The sequence below is a fragment of the Aptenodytes forsteri genome, unplaced genomic scaffold (genome assembly GCF_000699145.1).
Source record: "Aptenodytes forsteri isolate BGI_AS27 unplaced genomic scaffold, ASM69914v1 Scaffold96, whole genome shotgun sequence".
Lineage (NCBI taxonomy): Eukaryota > Metazoa > Chordata > Aves > Sphenisciformes > Spheniscidae > Aptenodytes > Aptenodytes forsteri.
The window spans coordinates 7,927,794-7,948,991 of NW_008795029.1; the positions used below are offsets into that span (position 1 = coordinate 7,927,794).

General features: G+C 45.5%; 1 protein-coding gene across 1 annotated transcript in view; it reads right to left on the reverse strand.

Moving 5' to 3' along the window:
* The window catches only part of NPAS2 (neuronal PAS domain protein 2), a 55,823-nt gene that overhangs the window by 23,379 nt on the left and 11,246 nt on the right, over positions 1-21,198 (reverse strand). The window contains exons 4-9 of the mRNA XM_009276172.2: positions 20,034-20,123; positions 14,049-14,169; positions 12,915-13,028; positions 3,609-3,727; positions 1,159-1,241; positions 159-265 (exon numbers count right to left, since the gene is read on the reverse strand). Of these exons, the coding sequence (XP_009274447.1) occupies positions 159-265; positions 1,159-1,241; positions 3,609-3,727; positions 12,915-13,028; positions 14,049-14,169; positions 20,034-20,123 (634 nt within the window). The remainder of the gene's footprint in view (positions 1-158; positions 266-1,158; positions 1,242-3,608; positions 3,728-12,914; positions 13,029-14,048; positions 14,170-20,033; positions 20,124-21,198) is intronic.

Consider the following 21,198-nt stretch of genomic DNA (forward strand, 5'->3'; position numbering starts at 1 on the left):
CGATGCCCCCATCTGCTATAAGTCCGCTAAGACATACAGGCGTGAGGCAAGGGTCAAACCTCACCTTCCAAGTTTAAACCAATTTTAACTGAAACTACATTTCAGTGAAAAGAGGTGTCCCAGTGACTCCAGAGGAACCTGGGCTATGCGATACTTACAGTGTTCATGGCACCTTGCTAGCAGCTCTAGGTCATCTATATGGTAATAGTCGTAGCCAGAAGTACCCAGCACTTCAAAAGGCAAGTATCCTATAATCGGCGGTGCTCTGCGATTAAGCACAATATGAGTGAATTCATAAACCACGAAAGAAACAGCAGTTCTGCACGTTGACACGGATATGTTAAAAGCCCAGATCTGCTCTTGCTCATCGGTGTACAGTCGTCCACCCCAGTGGACCAGATCCTGACTTTCCCCCGCCTTGTGCCTGGGATGCTTGGCTGGGCACGGCACCTTCCCCCCAGGACAAGGCCATGACAACCCCATCTTTCCAGGGAAAATGTGGTTGTGGAAAGCAACTCAGCTTCTCAGGGACCTTCACACAAGAATCTGCTGTGAGGGAGCCATTCCCTTGCCGTTCCTTGGTCAGGGGCTCTGCTGCGGCTCCCGCAGTCCCTGCACAGGGAAAAGCACGTGGCGAGGTGATAGGAAGCCATCATCTGCTGGGACTAGGGGGGCAGGAGGGGAGATCATCTGTGCCGCTTCCCTCTGGGTGTCTGCAGAGCTCGTCCGTGGCGTGCTGAGGCAGTTGCTTTGTACCTTTGCCAGCACGGTTGCCTCAGGCCAGTGCAGACTTTCGCTCCGTAACTCAGTGGGAATTGCACACACACAATCAATGGCTGGATTTGGAAAGAATGATTTCTGCAGCTGTATAATAATTAGACGATTTTGCCATGTGGCAGACTTTGGTCCATTGATATTTTTAAAGCAAACAAGAACAAGCTAATCACAAATTCGGCCTGAGAAACAGAGTAGTTTTCTATTAAAAGACTGATAAAAATAAATGCAGGGTAAAATAGTAAATACCATCTTTTGTAGCAATTTCAGTGGTTGCCCTCCTGTTTAGATGTGAAATGTGACACTATTTGAGAGAATTGCACTTACAAAAATAGCAGTAGACAAGCACCGAACACAACAAGGCGTGCTTTTCTTGTCACCAACCTGTGATCCAGGAATAAAAATTTCCACTCCAGACTGTGTCTTGATGTGAATTCCTCTAGAGGTTCTTCCACGATGCACATCTCCTGTGTGGTGAAGAAAACCGACTTACTGAGAGTTGCGGCTTCACCCCTCTGCTTCATCTAGCTTTTGTTAGCTATAAATACATGGTGCATAAGAGGAGAAAACAGAGGATTCACACGTTTTCTGGCAATTCCAGAGAATGATCTATTGTATTTATCAATGCCAACATTTCTGCAGGAGTTGGGGAGAAGAACTTGTGATGCACATGGACTTAAGAGCCGTGACTGTTCCTCAGCGTGCCCAAGTTTTTATGGCTTTGAAGCAGTGCCCGGGGTGTTAGAGCTGTGCTCCCTACGGCCCCGAGGAGCAATGCCCCTTCCCAACATCCAGCCTGTGCTTGGTCTCACCTGGGTTTGCCACTTCTTTCCTCGCTCTCTTTGTGTTACTAAAGATACCCACCGCCCTTGCCCGGCCCTTTTGGATGTCTGCCCTCTGAGCCCTCTTTGAGAAAGGGGGACACTCCTTCCCACTCAATAGCTGGGTGCACTATGCGCTGTGGAGGGAGAAATGCCTTTTCAGGCAGGCAGCCTGTGTGGGGCCCATCAGGCGGGTGAAAGGCAGAGGTTTTGCCTTGCGCTTGGACCCTCGGCACCCCAGTGCCAGGTGGGAAGAAGCTGGCCCTTAAGACTCATAGCAGCCCTTGGCACTCGTGAGAATGATAAGTAATAAGTGAATTACAGGAGGCAGGGCACAGGGCTGCCTGTGAGGCAGGACATCCTTGGCCCAGAGGGATGGGGATCAGATGGTGGTGATTAGTCATTGGGTGGAGGTGGGAAGGGGAGGAAGGATGGCACCGCGGTACACGCCCGTGCGTGGGCTGGGGCTGGCTGCCCGCCTGCAGCTCCCCTCTGCCGACCTCTCCTCTCCCAATGGTGGTTTGCAGGGGCAACTCCAGCTCCACGAGCTGTCAGCCTGGAGACCCCTGGATGGGACTTGCCAGCGTCAGTGCTCAGGATTTGGTGGCATCCAGGGTTACTGTGTCTGCCATGTCTCTCCTGCAGGAGGGTCTTCATTGTCACTGGTAAGGACAGCCTGATGGCTGGCCCCCAGTGCTGCTGTCCCCCTGCTCCCTGGTGCCACGTCCCCCTGTGCAAGTGACACCTTCTCATCGTCTCCTCTGCCACTTCTCTCTCTGCTGTCACTCTCAGGGAGAGAAGACTTTCAGGCCACCAATGTCTTAAAACCTCTTGGGACCAGAGGAAAAGCTGAGGTGCACTGCCATCAAGCGTTTCTTTGATATGTATCAATACTCACAAAGTTGACTAAAGTTGCTGAGTGTACATTGGCAAAAGTCTTCATGCATACCTTAAATTCCTCTCTCCCCTCCTCCAGTTTACACCAAAATCCATGCTGATGCCAAGAACATACCGTAAAATTCAAGGTGCAACATGCAAACATTGCTGTGTGCAACCAAAATGCTGATTCTGCCTTGCTTAGCCAGTCATAAATATTTTTGCCTTCATTTTAGAGGAGGAAGTCAAGACCAGTGGTTAAATGAGTCACGCAGGTGAACTGAAGACATTGTTTTTCAGGGTTTCCTGGCAGCTAACACCTTCTCCCCACTAGCACTGAGCAGCTCATTGCCGTGTGCAGCCCATTTCGTTTCCCTGTTTATTTTGAGATGTTAGCTACCCAAAGACAAGGGAATTTGCTTTCAGGGTTCCCGGAGAACCTTAACTCCAGCGTCTACTGCTAATATGATTACTGTGGTTAAGATTTATGAGAAGTGTCCTCACTTACTTACCCAGAAGGGACTCTACTTGCCTGCTGGGGCTGTGAATCAGCTGAGAGTGCCCTGCAGGTCCCTGAGCAGTAATGGAGCCAGGCCAAGGGAGCAGTGATTTCATACTGGCTAGGTCTCACTTAGACTTTTTAACCTCTTAACCTCTGAGGATGGGACGCCTGATGCAGTAGCTCACATTTGTTAATTAGGGAACCACAGTGCCAGGCACAAGGTTGGGTCGTCTATCCTTATTTCTAGAAGCAACTCTCTTACTACCAGGATTTGGGAGGAGGAAAACTAGCAGCAGTCACCTGAAGACACCGAGGGGCACAAATGAAAGCATTGGTGGCCATCTGTACAGTGTCCCATCGCAGGAACAGAAAGCGGCAATGAAGAACCCAATTTTAAAGTGACTTTGCAATTCCTAATGCAATGAGGGTTTCCATTTCCCGTGCAAGGGGGGCAGAAGTGACACCGCTTCTGCAGATCCTGGCTCACACTGATAATCCTCTTCACTGGATTTTTATGCATGAAATGTGATATCTGTAATCCATTCAATTAGCAAAATTAAGAATTTTGCATGTTACCCCGTCTGAAAGTGTTTTGAGAAGTTCTGAAATGAATGGGATCCAGGGTACGCACTTACCTTTAAAAACTGAGGCGTTGCCAAACGAACAGTCGCAACGAAGCAGACCTGCTTTCCCGAGGATGTTCTGTAAGCCCTTGGGACAGCCTCGTCAAAGCCATTGCAAGTGGAGTTAGGCACTAGGTAGGGAAAAAACCGGGACGCAGAGTCATGCCTCATACGAGATTTGCTCTCCCTGAATATTTTGCACACTTGAAGCGTACTAATACTAATTTTATTCAGAGAAGTGCTCTAAAAGCTTTTAAAGCTGATATGCATATATTTAAATCCAAGTCAGTCATGTTAGGCAGAAAGACATCAGAGCTTAACTTCAAGTATGAATCTTATAGGTTAATCCTGATAAAAATAAGGCCAAACCTTATTACAGAGCATAAACCAGCTTTCTGGAAAGAAACCCCACGCATCCAATTGCTCTTTTTCACCACTCACAAGAAAAAAATATATGCTGCAGCATGCCTAGTCCACTAACTTCCATGAGGCAATGAAAAAAAGCGTTGGCAAGGGAGATAGCTGAAGAGAGTTTGTCAAGTCATCAGTGGCAAAACACCGGGGCCCACAGCCAGTGAGGCTTCATTGAGCTAGCGAGAAGCTGCCTGTGATTCTCTGCTGCTGAAGTGCACCTTCCCCTTCTGCATCTAAGGAGAACCGTCCCCAGCGTGCTCAACTTCTCCTTGTTTTAAAGAAGAGCAAAGAGGACCCCGTGTATGGCACTGGCTTCCAGAGCTGGGCATTTCTGGTGAGTCTGCAGATGGCCCGCTGTCTCCTGAAACACTGGGCAGAAGGAAAAACTGGACGCGATGTGGCTACAGATTTTGTGTATGTTTTTTTATCTGTCTTTCGCGATTGCATGGCTCTTGTGTTGCTTTGGGGGCCCACTAGCACCTCCTGCCACAGAGATGCGTTGCCAAAAGAACGCGTTGCCTTAAGCTAGCCCGCAGTCCCATGTTAGAATGACATAATGCAAATTCTTCATCCAAATTCGAGCTGTTTAGAGATGGTAATCCTGCTCCCACAGCAGTGAAAGAAAACTGTGTGCTAAGCTGCAGTGGGAAATGGGCCGGCCCCATGGGCTCTTGCCCTGCCCAGCCGACTATCTCCCATGGGAGCAGAGAAGGTCCCATCTAGCAGCCAGAGTTCCCCAATATGAGTTAATCTAATGCTAATAGGGATTAATGCTAATATGAAACTATCTTTCCTTACTATTAGGCCCCTATATCCAACTTTAAGAAGTTTCCTACGGTTTGTCTCTTCTGCACAGGACAAAGCAAGGATGACCATGTCCATTCCTGTGAAAATGAAGAGTTTTGTGTCTATCTGGGGAGGAGATAACTAGCAATTTTTATTCTGGGGTGCTTCTGCACTGGGCTTTAGTTCACTAGCATAAACTGTAGAGATGGAAGAAGTCTCAACTTATCACATGTGCTTTTGGAACCCAGTTCAACCTATTAAAAGCCTTAGAATAATGATACATAGCTGATAAAAAGGATAACAGGACAAGAGACAGAAAAATAAGTACTCTGAGGAGAATTCACACCTGTGATTAACTGATTTAGGCCACTGTGTGCACAATATATATTGTGCCAAAAAGGGGAAGAAAGATTCCTCATCTGAGAAGGCAACGCAGATGTGAATATCCACAGAGATTACAGTCCTCTCTTGCAGTTGAGTCTGGAGGGCATGGCTGGCTGGATATTAAGATAAAAAATATGGGCAAAATTCTCCTCCTTTCACCAGCAAAGAACACTTGCTCTGGGGACTTCCTAGGAATATGTGTTCCCGTTCTGCTCCTGGGGTTATGTGCATATATGAGGGCTTCTATGTGATTATTAATACAAGAGGTGGAAAAAAAGAAGAAAGAGTTAGGAGCTACAGGAAACGGGAGAAGCCTGAGTAAAGAGTTATTGGTTCTTCTTTTTTTGTGCAAGTCTGTTGATTTCTGTAGTCAGTCCTGTTTAAAAATGAATGGGATTGCTATAAACCCACATTGTAAAAAGTTACTTCCAAGCTCACTACGTAATATGTTGTCACATTTGAAGTCAATGGGACCGTTTCTCTCTGTAATAGCCAAGTTCAGTAGCAAATGTTTGCAGGCTGGGCTCTAAGATATGAAAATAAGAAGCACATTCAGCCTCCTAAGTACAGGTATGAGAAGTTAACCTAGTTATTGAACCCACGGGCTCGCAAATGACGCCAGCTGCACAAGAAATGCCTCATGGAGACCGAGTCGCACCAAAGAGAGCATCTGGCTTTTTTACGTCGGCTGTTTGATGTAAAGAGCCGTGAGCCTGAGACAGATTCCCAGAAGAGAGCAGAATACATCCCTGAATGTGGCATTTACAAAATAGGATTATATTTCCAAGAAGTAAATGCAATACTAAAAGGGCAATAATGACCATATAGGACAGCTATGTAGTAAGTTTGGGATTTCATCACAACATTTGGGAATGTTGAACTTAGCGGCAGTGAATGAATAAGCCCAAGGAGATGAGATAGAGCTGGCCTGGCTGAAAGTCATCCCGTCTTCGGACAGCTACTGTGCCATCCCCATACTCAGCTGCCTTTGACAAAGTCCAGAGCATTAAAAGCCTCGATGATGCAGGCAGGTAGCCACCACCTTGAAATGTAAATCTCCATCTGAAAACAACAACTACAATAACTGAAAGAAAAAAACCCCACACGTTTGTTTCTGAGTTACTTTGCTGCCTGACCTATTTTGTTGGTATCTGTTCTTTCCACAGCTCTACCTGCACAGCCTGTTTTGCTCTGCTGTTGCAGCTGGTCAGCAAATTTCAACTTTTTTTTGTTGAGAAATTTTAAAGTATACTTAAAAAAAGAGATCATTACATGAATTAAAAAAATAAATCCTGGGATAATCTTTTAAGCATGTCTTCTGAAAAATCATACTTTATAATTCTCAGTCTCTTTGAAAGAAACACACAACATCTTGAAGTAGCAAAGTTTAGCAGTGAACTTTCTGAGAGCATCACAGAAAAATAGTGGAATGGAAAATATAGGATGAAGTCTGAGGCTATGATCATATTAACATTTATAAGCCAAATACAGGTCTTGGAGTGCTTTTGTCAGGAGGCGCCCGATGAAGATGTTAAGCTGGCTATAAACAGGTGGGCTTGGGTAAATGAAGGCATGTGTGTTTCTCAATTAAATGATCTAGACAAAATATCCTGAGTAGATAATTAGAAGGTTGCGTGACAAAGCTAAATACACAATTAGAAAGGTGAAACAGTTGTCTCATATCTATCAGTTAGCTGATGCTCCTTAGCATGAATTTTAATAGTTTTTGTGGTTACCTATCAGACCTGCTGCTCCTAGAACTACCACAAAGTTCTTTTGTAGAAGAAGTATTAAATTATCTGCAAATATCATATAAGAAGATAGAAAGAAACTGATTTGCCTATATACAGGTTTTTTTGGTTAGTTGGTTTTGTTTTTTTATAAAAAGGACCAGGACACTAAGGACAAGATGTTAAAAATAACTAGTATATATAAGGAACCAAGCCCTTAACTACCACAGACAAAAAATTTTTTATCCTTAGGGATACAAATCATGTCACATGAAATGAACGAGAACATGTTTAAAAAACCCCAGATGCCACATTATTCAGGTAATAATAGTACAGCAGTCAGTTGCTCGGTCATCTTATTTTAACTTAGGCTGTTTAAACCATATTCTTCCTATAACAGCAAACCTCTCATTTATGCCATTTGAAAGAAGAAATCCCTCCTTCCTATTTTGTCAGTAGATGTTAATGTTTAAAGACCCAGTCTTAGTGACTGTCAAACAAACTGAACAGTGATTTCAAAAAACACAAGCCAAACAGACCAGAATAAAGTCCAGATTGTTTCACATAAATAAATTTAGATGACAGATAAACAGAATATTCAGCAATTAATATATATAATGACGAAATCTAAAATGCTAGTGGCAAGCCAGACTGCACTCAGTAGCTTTGGATGAGTAACAGTGACGGTGTCCATACACCACTTGTCCACTTTGATCTCCTCTCTCCTCTTTCCTCCTCCTGTTTCTCCCCTCGCCATCCTCTGTTGATAGGAATCCCAAGTAAATTCTTTAGGACAGGAATGGTGCCTTTTTTCTTAAGTGCCCATAGAGAGCACGGCATAAGCGCTGCAGATTGCTAGCTGCAGCTTCTAGAATATTGTTAATAGTAAATAATAATATGCGGCTGTCGGTTCTGATCAAAACATTCATTTCAGTTTGAGTTATTCTTGTTATCAGATGTTTCTGCATATGCTTACGGAGGCTCAAGATCAATGTATCATCTTCTGTATAAATCTGTTTATTTCCTTTAAAAGGGAATTCAGATTGAATTAATTGTTCTGGGAATGAAAAGATTTTTTTTTCTCCCCAGCGTAATGATTTCCTTGATGGTTATTCTTATCTCTAAGAGATATATCAGCTAACAGTAGAGTATCTGCTATTGTTAGCATCCAGTAACCAGATACTTCCTGAGTTTCCATGTAATTGGGAACAAAAATGCACAATTTTAAATTCCACTATAATATTTAATTATATTACTTGATCAGGAACTCTTTTTGCGTAACAGTTATCTCCTCCCTTAAGAGGAAAACTTCAGGCATTTTGGATGCAAGGAGGGATCTGCCATTTTAAAGATGCTGGTGGTCCTTTTTTCTTTTGTTGAACACTTTGAAAGGCAGGACTCTGGCTTTGTCCCTCACTGGAGTTTTTAAGCAAGTATGTCACCTCAGAAGTAGGATACCAAAGCCGATATTTGGTTATATAATTGTAAGAGATCTTTTTCTGTTTACAAACGTACAAACAATTTTCACAGGAGGGATAAATCCAGCCCGCCTTATCTTTTCTTATTGGAGTGAGCTATTCAGTGGCTTTGTAAAATAATTTGTTCTCACTTGATTTGACATTTTATACTGCGAGCTAAACATTTCCTTGGATTTTTTGGAAGATTATCTTTATTACTTGCCTCCCCCCTCAGCCCTCAGGCAAAACTGGATGGGAGCCACTGCATTATTCATTGGTGATGCTGACATGACTCTGGCCCTTATCAGGTACTACTGGTCAACAGGTACAGTGATCGCACTCGGTTCCCTCAGATGTTTGCGTATATTCATCTCTCTTGTTAAAATCTGGACTACAGGGCCAGAACCTGAAATACATAAAAATATTGGAAAGAGTTCCTATTTGCAAATAAAAAAACCCAACCCTTTTGCTTTGAGAGCAAGTAGGCATTTCTCACAGAAGCAAAGAGGGAACTCCACCTTCCTCTTCTGAGTGGCCCGTGGGCCACCTCCCCTCCTCTTAAGGGACTACTGAGTCTTCCCGTCAGGTTACAGTCCTGCTTTTCTCATTGAAGCTTAATTAATGATGATTATATAATCCTCCCAAATGGAAAATCAAATCTCTTGTATTTGATTTAGCACAGCCAGTGACTCATGCAGTCACTCCGCACAGCTCGCATTGCTGTTTCGCTGGTCGGCTGCTCTCGCTTGGGCACAGCTAATTCGCGGGCGGTTCGCTCATGTGCAGGCGGCTCATGTCACATCCCTGGTGTAGAAATGTCCTTGCAGCAGGGGTTACAGAGTACCGCTTCCCGCGCACCATCACTGGGACCAGCCCAAGCGTGGACCCTCCTGCTAACCCTGGCACTGGGCTGTGCAGCTCCTCTAGCCTCCAGCTATAGCTGAGCCCAGGAGCTCCAGGGACGGTGATCTTCTGAAAGACTGAACACATGCTGTGAGCTATGTGAACTTTCCTAGGCAATTTGTGGGGGTGGCACATGCATCTCCCTGCCCCTTCTGGGATGGGGGAAAGGTGCCAGTGACTGCTCCTCTGGGAGAGTAGCATGGGTTCGATGTAGGTTGTGCGTGATCTGGCTCCCTGATGGCAATCCTGGTGACGAGTCACCTGGGTAGATATCAGGTATTTGTTCTGCTTTAGCAGAAAAAAAAATTCTCTTTGGCATCTCTGTTACAGTACAACAGCCTTTAAAGCCCCAGAACTCCCACTAAAGTTAGGGAGAGCAGCTAAGCCCCTAACTGACTTTCTAAGCCTCAGTCCTTCAAATTAATCCATTCAAACCCATCCCTATATGATGTTCTCAGCCATAAGTCACAATGTGATTAACAGAGAAGGTACGAGGGAGGAGGGAGGGGGGCAAGGTCGCTGGGACCCCAGCATGCATGACCCCCTTCCCCTAAGCACCACCATTATACGAGCAATGAACAATAATAAAATGAGCCGAAGAAGATGATCGTTCAAGGGAGGTTACGTAAAAGGTTACGTGGAAGTAAAATAAAGCTAGTGACATTTCTGTTCAAGAGGGCAAAAAAGGACCTACCAGTTCTTCAAAACATTAGCAAACATTAAGTGAGAAGGAAAGGTGAAAGATTCGTTAGGACTGTCACCGCCATGACCCTACATTAATGAGAATGGAACAGTTAAGTATCCTGACGGGATACAGCCTGCCCACGCATAAAAGAGCTTCCCTGGCCACAGGGGCTCTGGCACCCCTGCAGCAGGAACGTGCAGGCAGGTCAGACTCTCAGCAACGCTCAGCAAACCGTTGGAAACAAAGGTGGGATTTGGCGTCCGGCAGCTAAAAAGGAACGGCAGAGATTTGTATTTAGAGAAGAACATCCTTTATCAGTCTCCCATGTGTAAAAACATGCCCACACTTCCACTGCTGTGAAAAGCTACAGGGAAAAGCATTCTTGAATACATTCATAAGGAACGTCTCCTGCTAATTAAGCTTAATTTGCAATTTCTGTCTTTCTCCCCCCACAGTATGCTCAGCTAACTCTTTTCTTGTCTTTAGCTTAGCCTCCTTCCTCCACAAACACCTCCGAAAAGCAGGATTTGGGGCCAGCTGATCCTATGTGCATAGGACGAGCACTGCTCTGTGAGTGACATGCCTCTCCCCCACCACCCTTCCCACCGCTGCCTTTCTTGCCCGCTTGGCCTCACACCTGCAGGGGGGCTGGCTGGAGAATGGGTAGTTATTTAATGGAAGGAAGAAGAGAACAATTACTGGCAGGGCCAGCAGGTGACAACCCCAGGGTGCGTGGGCTGGGGGGACGGTGCCCGATAACGAGGTGCCCTGGGGTGTGGGGGGCCAAGCAGAGGCGGGAACCCAGCCCACGCTGCGCCCATCAGATGCTCAAAGGGGTCTGTGCCGCAAGTCCCTGTGCCAAAGCACAGCTGCTTGCCTCCAGCCCCGGGGCTGGAAAGCTGCGTTCATACGGTGCTTGCTTGAGCTGATGTCCCCCATGCCTTGCTCAGGGTGCAGCCGGCTGACGCAAGAAGCCCGGTGGAGCTGACGACAGCCGCTTCGGAGGTTTGCACCCTCCTCCGGCTGCTCACTCTGTCCTTGGCCCAAGGTTATCAGCTCCCAAGCAAACAGTTTGCTGCTGCTACATCGCGAGTCTGGTGCACTTGCTTCCACTTTTGCTGGGAGGTGGTTTTGTGGCCGGATTAGGAGCCAGGCTGGCGGGGGAGCGGGGGACACAGGCACAGGGGGCCATGGGGGCGACTCCTGGCCAAGGGGGAGCAGCGCTGGGGACGCTTGCGTCTCGCACTGGTGAAGCAAATATTTCCACCAGGCTCTGCACTGAACTGGGGAAACTAATGAGGATGGGCAAGCCGCCGTCCTGCGATGGGGAGAGGGGAAAGGGGCCAGGAGGCACCATCTCACAGAGCGGGGGCAAGGACCATCCCCTCCCTATCCACCGGAGGGTCAGACTGCAGCAGGGATGGGAAGAAATCAGAAGAGACAAAATAAAGTGGAAGATTTAGAGAAAGGTGGCACAAAGAAAAAAAAAAAAAAAAATTGAAGCAGAAAGCACATGTCCTATTTGAAAGCATAAGCTGGGGTCTTCGGCAAATGATTTGGTGTCTTCTGAAATCAATAGGTTCCCATTTAGTTTATATGCATTAACCTAGGGAAGATATCTGTAATGCAAGTTTTATCCTTCTTCTGAGAAATAGCCACTGATACAAATGCTGGGATATGAAATCCTAACGGGTAAGAGGGCAATATTAAGGTCACGCCAAAATAAAAGGCTGAAAATCCTTGAAGAAAATGGATCAGAAATTCCCCTGGTAGAAATGTATCCTTATGAGTCAGCACCTGAAATCCGGTTTCTGCTCTAGAAAACAGAACAGCTTGGTGCGTGCGTCTGTCAGGCAGCCGCATTTCGCTTCATTCAAACTGGAAAGCATACAGGCAGTTACATTTTTTATACAAATAAAGCCTCAAATCAGATGGCACCAAACAAGAAATACATATCTGCATCCTGCACGTAGGCTTCTATTCTAGTCATGTGGAGCAAGAGCAGAAAGTTAAACGGGGACAGGGACATTTTTTTTCGCAGTGTGGCATGCATTTTTTGGAAAGCACGGTGGGGAATTTTTTTCTGAGGATGACCTATTTGGAAGAATACCAGCAACTTTGGAAATGCCACTCTGGAGTTCAATCAGGCAAGTAACTAAAGCAAACTTGGGCAGGCAGGAGAAGGGAAAGTAATAAAAGAGTATTTCATTTCTGACACTAATGGCCGTGCAGCAATCTGTTTGTTAGGGAACGGGCGAGGTGGAAATCTGCTCTTCATCCTTTGAAAGATGGTTTCCCTAGACTGAGTGCAGTGCATTAGCGACTATGCTGACTGTATTTCTTTCTTTTTTTTGAGAGAGAGAGAATTGGGTTCTGCAGTGCTGGAGAGGAATGTAAAATGGCAGCTGGAGAGGGAGGCGGGTGGAAGGGTCCTCAGCCATTCCGATGCCAGCAGCAGAGGACCCCTCACCGCAGCGTGGGGCGGTGGGTGCAGGCACTCAAGTATGTGGCGCTGCTGCCTTTCCCCAAAATTTTCCAGAGAACGGTGAGAGGGCAGATTTGGCAGATGATCAGTTCTGGCACAGAATTTGTGTTTAATGTAGGCCAGCAGATAAGGTAGCAAACTTATTATTCAGCTAATAGGTACAGTCTTAGCACACAGTGTTAGTGAGCACAAACAAGCCCTCCTCTGAACCTGTCATTATTTGCAAACTTACCCAGAGTCCAGGATCACTGCTAACAAGTGAAGGGCAGTATCAAAAGCAACTAACACAATTTCACTCTTCATAGGTATTCGTTCAGCTTTTGCAAATCAGCTGCGAGATCCATGTGAAGCAAAATTTACCCCATAATGTTAAAAATAGTCCTTTCAGTTAAAAGCCTGTCTTGTTCAATGGAGCAATACTTATATTTTATTTTACACAGCTAAAGTAACATTTATACAACAATTAAAACTTACCATTGCTGTAAGACCGAAAATTTCCTACAAATTTTATGTATTCATATGTTGGAAATTCCTTTGGGTTCAAACTTCCTCTCAGAAGATGACAATAAAACTCTAGTTCATTGTCAGCTGGATTGTTAAAAGAAGAAGAAGAAGAAGAAATAAATATACTATTTAAGCGAAACACAACCAACGGTGTCTTCCAACCCCAATCTTGCAACGGGCAGCACGAGAGCAGCTTGTTACTACTCAGAGTCCTATACACCGATGTGCTATACCTTGCAGGATCACAGCTTCTGCAAGGAAGCGCCTTGCAGGGATGCAGGTTGTTCAGCGCTGTGCACAGGTCCGCCTGCAGCTCAGGGACAGCCTTTGAGACGAACTCGCCCTTCTCTTACACCACCTTCATGGCAGGAGTTACGCTGCCATAACGTCGGTGTAGCGAAGGAGAGAATTGCATCCTTCGTTTATAGCTTTTTTTTTTCTATTTAGGCTTTTCATGACTCACAGCTGTTCTACATCTTGTGTTGGAAAACTATGCCTAATTACCTCAAAATATCTATTAAATTAACTTTGGCATATTAGCTATCAGCTGCAGGTTTTGTATATACAGTAGATTAAGCAGCTGTACGTCTTACATTAGCGTGTGTTTTCTGGTTTCCTACGCCTTACCTCCTAGAGTGAATAAGGGTGAGGCAAGTAAAAGGGCTTTTATGAAAAACAAAATTCACTTTGAAAAAGAATTACAATGATTTTACAGATACTTTTCAACTATAATGCAAACCAAAGGTGTGCGACATTAACATATCTCTGAGCAGCATCTTACTTGAATAGGCTGAAATATCAATTAAGACGTGATTTGTCTCAGGCGAACTCAGTTTCCATCGGCTAACCTATTTTCTTTAGCTGTCTCAACAGATATGATATTTAATAATTAACATAACTGCGAGTAGTCTTAGCCTAGTAAAATAAAGGCAATGAGTTTCATTTAAAAATAGTGCCAAAGGGTCATTCCAGGTGGCAAGATCTTTTTAAAAGGCTATGAGCCTAAGTTTTATATTGCACATCACATAAAAAACTCTTCATGAGCGAAAATTTTTATCCTGCCTGTGCTTTTTCATTTACTAGGAAAGATAAAAAAACCCTTACTTTTTAGGTAATCCGATGAGGCAGAATCCGTCATAAGCATACAAGAAGATAACATCTTATAAATTTCTGAATGTTCTTGTTCTGGGAGGAAATTTAGCAAATTCTGATCCAAGACATCACACTGCAAAGAAAAAGAACCTTTGAGAAAAATAGAAATATCACGACGAGCAACGCTCGCAGAGATGCGCAGCAATGCAGATACGAAGCCTGTGGCAGTCGACAGGAGTTTTCCCACTGATTTCAGGGACTCCTGACAAAGCCTAAACCAGGGGGGAACTGCCGGGCAAACCGAGCGGCCGCTTCTTCGTGGGCCGGTTCTCAGCTTAATTCTCAGCACGTGGCGATGCTCCTCTAATGTTTCTCAGAGACCGTCAGATGCACGGGGTATGTCCATACAATTAAATGATGGGACCTGGGAGTGAGCTGGAAAATGGGCGCCTGGCTCCCCATACTGCTCACCAGCTCCATGCACAGGGCTGTTGTGGATCATTGCAGCTTGCTCTCTCCTTGGCAAACCCCGACTAGTGGGAGCAAGCCGGGCTGGGAGTCGCCCTGAGCCACCGGACCCAAGAGCCGGGTCAGTCCCGGATCCAGCCCCTCCCTGGAGGGACCCCCTCAGCCTCTGGGAAGTGCCCTCGGGGCGGCAGCTGTTGCTCCCCCCTTCTTGCATCTTGACAGGTGGGAGCAGGGAGAAGGGGACTCCCCAGTCTGGACATCGCTTTGCAGCAGCAGTAGTTAGTCCCCAGGGAGGGGGACTTCACGGTGCCACCGGCACAAGCCCTCTGGCCAGCCATGGGCTGAATGCCTGAGTGTCTCCAGCCCCACGGTCAGCTGTCACGAACCTGAAATCCACCCAAAATCTAGGTACTGAGGTTTGGGAATGGAAGGAGGAGGTGGATTTGTGCGAAAGGCCACGACTGGCCCAGGGTGGAGAAGACAAGAGTCCGTCACAGGGTTACCAAGAGGAAGGTCTCACTGCGTTCAGCGTGGTGACTAACCGAACGCTAGAAGAGCGTATCTGAGAGGAAGTCCTGAGATCAAGTGACCCTTTAATGGCATTGACTTCCATCCATCCTACGTGAGACTACCCTGGGCCAAGCTGGCACACTGACACAGCTTCATGTGTCGTCAGAGCAGCTGCTATCAGACTGTATAGTCGTGCTGAAAATGTGTTAGCCCTGTATGAGACTGGCAAGTTATTAATCATCATAATTTATTTATGTATTTACTTAAGATTACGCTTTGGTTTCCCTCTGCTTTCCACCCATGCCTGCTGTTCTGTGTGGAATTCCTCTTTAGAGTAGTGAAATGCATGGAGTATACTTTGAAAATCAGAGTGCTATGCTTTATACACTTATCTTGATGCTATAATATATTACTCCAGATTATTCAATTGTAAGTATTACCTGTGCTCATTACTTGAATATTCCTTTTGTGACGAATACTTGAAAATTATTTTTGTGACTTTAGTATATACCTTATTAATATGCATCCTACTGATACTGTGTGTAATTCAGTTTTTATATATATGTATATAAACATATTTATATTTACATAAAATATAGTACATTGTTTGTGTAATTTTGGGCATATGAAGAAAGAGCACCTGATGGGAAACTGCAGTGGTGCAGTTTTTGTTCAAGGCTTATGGTACAATCTCAGAAAAGTAATTTTTCCTTCTCATTCCTTTTCTACCTCTAAATGTTAGATAAAGATATTTATCCACCAGTTTCCCATAAGTCTCATGGGGGTTAATTAATCTCCCGTCCACTCAGCAGTAGCGGCAGGAGGACTAGATGTGAGCTGTCACCGCTCCTCAGACACATTATTGCTTCTTCAGTGACCTGAGGATGTACTGCCTTTTGTCTCCATATTGTGACCAAGCTCTGATTCAAAACCTATTATCAGTTTTGCAGTGTTGTTTCCATTTAAGGGGATAGCTGCAGAGGCCTGCGACTGTGTGTATGGTAGGAGTTGCAAGGCTTTTGTCCCACACACCCCTCAGAGCAACCTCCGGCCCTGAGCACCAGCTATTCATCGATTTGCAAGTCCTGGCATTTATATTTTTTGCTGCCGTCATGTACCATAGCCAGAATTCAATGTTTGGTTTGCATCTTTTCTGTTAGGGAATGCCGATTTTTTTTAAATGAGTATGAAAAAAATGATAAGGTATCTACTTCTTACTGTGCTTCATGACTCTTGCCTCCTGCAGAAGTTAGGCACACCTGTAAAGCAGTGCACGGAACAGAACTTCTGGAACTTGTACATATCAAGACCCAACAATGTTCTTGAATCAATATGCCAGTCAAGAATATATCAACAGATCAAGTAGAGACAAGGAAGCAAATATTCCACAGTCTCACTGGAGCTGTAGGAAATGCCAGGCAAGCTAGTTGAGCAGAGAGAAGGAAGCAAATATTCCACGGTCTCGCTGGAGCTGTAGGAAATGCCAGGCAAGCTATTCAGAACTAATTCTGCACCAGACCCAAAGAGCAGACATCTGGTGCCATGGGAAAAAGGTGACCAGAGAGATGGACAAAATTTCATCACCACAGACAAAAATGTATCGGTTGGAGGGGACGGTTTGCAGCCCTGTCTAATTATTCTAATTATTCTGCAGCGGGCAGTTCTGCCCCGCTGGCAGACACAGCCACAAAGCATCGCTGAGTGAAACAGGCAAAGCGAATAAAAGATAAATGACGGTGGCTGTGGGTAGAGTGGTTAGATGAACTACGTTAATGCGTATTTATGCTGCTGAGCTTGGAATCTACTCTGCACCTTGGAATCTGTGGATCCCGCTAACAGAAACTTCTGAGTATTTACCCCTGATAGCTATGGCAGGCACAGAAAGAACAGCTTTGCATACATGGATGCTGGTCCGTTCTAAAAACAATACACAGTAAATTCACCCCAAGTTCAGCAATCATTTGATGTATAGCTTAAATATCTGTGCGGTTTCAACAAAACAGCTATACTCCAAAATGGAGCTCCTTCCTCACCTTTTCATTGCTTTTTGGGGGGGTGAGGAGGAAATATGATGAGATATTCCTGCTGCAGGGAAAAAAAGCAGGGGAACTGAGCAACATGGTCACTACAGGAATGGGAAGGTGGAGGGCTGCAAATGAGACAGGCTTCTTTCCCAGTAACCAAAAAAAATCAAGGTAGCTCTGCTCTCATGCGCTGGGATTTGGCCCCTATATCAATCTGTATATCCTGCAGTGATGCCCATTGCTACCCTGTAACAGCAACACAGCATGCAAAACTTTTGTACGCTATAAGGTGCTACGTGCTGGATTTTTCCACCCTGACATTTAACTAAAGCACCCAACACAGCAAAGCAGCTGCCTGAGCTTCACCTGTGAGTCCCTGGGGAGAATGAGCCTCCCCAGGAGAAGCTCAGCCCTGCCAGGGACCACAGCCGCCTCCCCGCTGACCCTCACGGAGCCTCGCATGGGCAGGCACTGAGCGCAGACCCCTCAGCTATGGGACTAAAGCTGGGTGAGATGGACACCACTCTCCCAGTCCATGAGCAGGTGCAGCACCCTCTGCCTGAGTCCGCGGACAGGCAACGTCCGTGAGAAAGCTGCATCTCCTCCTGTAGGTTGGAAATAGTCACTCTGCCATCCGTGTTTAACTGTTTCACTCAGCAAAGCAGGCAAGAAGGGACAGGGAGGACCCTCCTCCGGAGACCTGCATAGTCTTGGGGTTGTAGCGTACCATCTGACTGGCAAATGCTATGAGTTGTGACCAGATTTCCAGGAGTTCGCTTCACTTCAACTACAGTCAATCTTACCACGTGAGCTAAACCTCTCTTTACATCGACCGACCCTAGGAGTAGCCTCCAGATCTTGTAATAACAAACTATTTAGAATTACAACAGAGGAAGTTTGTGTTTGAAAATGCTCCGTGGAACTTAGGAAAGCTGTATTAAAGAGAATTGGGTATATTTGTTCTCAGTGCCAGAGTCTTTCATGATTTTAATGAAAGAAAGTATATCAGATTTCTTGATAGGGGCCCTCAGAGAGCCCTGCTCTGCGTTCTGCCCAGTTTTGCTTCCCTTTCAGTGCTCAAAGCAGAAGATTTGTGGAGTATTTTTTTTCCCTGCAGTCACAGAGGAGAAAGAATTGGTATGTTGTCCCTCAAACAGTGACTGAATTTAGCTTACAAATAGATCCTGAAGGTAAACAAAATAAGCCACATAGGTTTTCCAGATAGCACTCTGATCAGTTTTAAAACTTAAAAACACATATGGAAAAGGCAGCATGGGACTAAAATGCCCAGTGTGCACATAACTGCACACTCAGCTGGGCCCCTGCCCATGGCCGTAGCAATTTGCTGACCTCGGGCAGGCAGAAGCCTTTATTGCTTGCTCAGTTGTGGTCTCTGGGATGCACCCAGTCACTCCGCACGCGTGGGCTGGTGGGGCAGTTGTTAACCGTTACCACTCCATCAGCTCCAAGAAGGTCTCTGGGAACTCCCGCTCCACCTCCAGCCCCAGCAGGTTGGTCCCTGGCTTGGGCTGCTATGTGCTGCTTCTGTGCGAATAAAAAATAATGCCCATCTTTGTCCTCATTTTGGGGTGGATACCATGCAAGATTATCACAGAAGGCATGACTTCGGGAGGGAAAACTGGTGTAGTCTCTGGTGGTCCAACTCAGGAATTATGGACCTGAATCCATCCATGTTCAGCCAGAGCCTAATGTTTTAGGCACAGGGTCTGAAATGTGTCTTCCTGAAGAGCAATACTTTCCTGCAGCAGACCTACCGTCTCCACTAAGAATCGGTATTTGGAAGGGATAGCAAGGAAACTCCCAAACCATGAAAGACAGGGAAATCCCATGGAAATCAGTAAGTGTATGAAGACCCAACAGCCTGCATGCAGGACAGGGCTCTCTCTGCCTTTGAAGTGAAGGCAAATGTCAGAAAATAGTAAACTACTGGTTTTCTCAACTGTTGAGGATTAAAGAAAACTGAAATAGATAGATTCAGTTCAATCTGTTGTTGCATAGCAATATTCTTGCATTTAGCAGGAGCTGCTGCCTTTCATCAAGTTCCTTTCGTCTCAGAAGAAAATAATTTTTGTTCGTATTACAGCAAGGCAGTGTGTGTGAAATACATTTTTCTGGGTGGAAAACATAACACGTATTTGGTGAAAAAGTAAATGAGAGAAAAAGAATTGTCATTTTCTTAAGAACATGGTGAGGGGGTGGTACAATAAAGATTTGGCGGCTACTTTTTTCTCCTGGGCATGTATTCATTTGAGACCAAGCTACTAAAAATGAGTGTGAGGATTAATCCTTAATTATTGTGCCATTTCTCCTAGAGCAGCTTTAGCAACAGGAGCAGGGTTCAGAGCAGTCCTTCTCCCCTGCTCCTCCAGCCCAAGCCAGCGCACGCAGGAGTGTCTCGCACAGCAAGACCCAGCAGCCTGCAGATAAAACAAGCCCTACGTGCAGGACCCGAGCGCCGAGCATCGGCTGCACCAGCATCTCCCGGGAGCGGGGTGTGCTCCCCTTGGGAAAGCACAGCTGAGCTGCGGGGACAGCTCGGCAGCAGCCCCCGGCTAACTCTGAATTCAATGGGGTTTTTGTCCTTTACCTCCCTGGGAGCAGAGTAAGGACCTTAACAAGCTCCTCGCCGGGCTGCCAGCGGCACTGGTGCTATTCTCTGCTAGCTTAGAAATCAGAGATGGAAAAGATCAGCCAGGTCACCCTGTCCCTCCCCTGGCCAGAGTATTCCTGCAGAGCTTTTTCCATTCAAGCCGAAGTGCCTCATAGCAACAAAAACCTGAAGGGTATGAATCAGATGGAGAGAGAACAGAGCTGATCAACAGTAGCGGCCAGCATAACGCAGGGACAAAACCCCTCACCGCATTTTCAGGAAAACACCCCCTCCACCCCCACCCCCCTTTTACATCTGTTTCTAAAAAAGCAGGGGCCTCATCCTACGATGTGTAGTAGAAAAGCCAGTGCCAGAATTACTCACCGGTAAATGCCCTAGAAGAGGTGTGATGCTGTCAGACACGTAGATGATGCTTCCACCTGTGGTTACTGCTATAATGAAGCCATCTAATGCCTAAGAAAAACAGACAAGTGCTTTAATAGGAACGAGGGGTGTAAACAGGGCGTCTCATCACACGTTGATCAAAACAGTTTGACTTCAGCACCATATTGTTACCAAGTTGTAGGAATGTTATCTCAAGTTGCAGAACAGTAATTCTCTGATTTTACAGTCTGATTTAACTTTTACAACATTCTTTGTAGTCTAGTAAAACCTACTATTGAAGCAACAAAGGGCTCACAGGAACATTTCATGTCTCAGTTTTTAAATTAATCACACATTTTAATAATGCAAAATGACTAAGACTGGATCCCTTGGAAGCTATTAAAATGAACATTTGAGTTCTGTGTAAATATCAAAGGACGATGAAAGGATGCGGTCCTATCTCAAAATGGTACTTCTCTGCAAACCCCATAAATCGCAGTTTGTATTAATGTAACGTTGTATGTTACTGGGCTTTCATGTAAGTAAAAGCAATGCAAATGATCAAATAATCCTTAGCCTGAGTTTTAATTGAGTGATTTATTTTAAAGGTCATAGTATTAGATTACTCATTCCAAGAGAAATTCACCCTTCTGCAGAGTTTTTTCCTCACTTCGGTCCCACCTTGCGGTAAGCCCCTTCACTCCTAGGACTGAAGGAGAATGTCAGCCTTATCCCTATCCTCTGCACAGGAGCAATTTCCCCTTCAAAATTAGTTTCTTCTTCAGTCTGAGCTGCAAAGTTTTGAGCTAAATCTTCCTCAAAGTTAAATATAGGTAGATTTCCAGATCTAAAGCAACCTACTCTGAGCAGAACCCTCCCAAAAATTGTCAAGAGTAGGTGCTCGGAGACTATATTAAAACCTTCCCATTGTCATTAAGGAGTCACTGGTGAAGCTCCCAGTGCCTTCAAGTGGAGCAGGTCTGGGTCCTTCCTGTCAGTTCACGGGTGAGCTGGGGTCGGTGTTGCCTGCGGCATCTGAGCAGTATGGGCGCTGCAAGCGTGACTGAATCAGAGCTGAGTTCGACTATACTCCAGAGGCAATACCTGGTCAGGAGACAGGTGTACTGCAAACAGCCTGATCATGGTGACACAGCGTTACAAAACC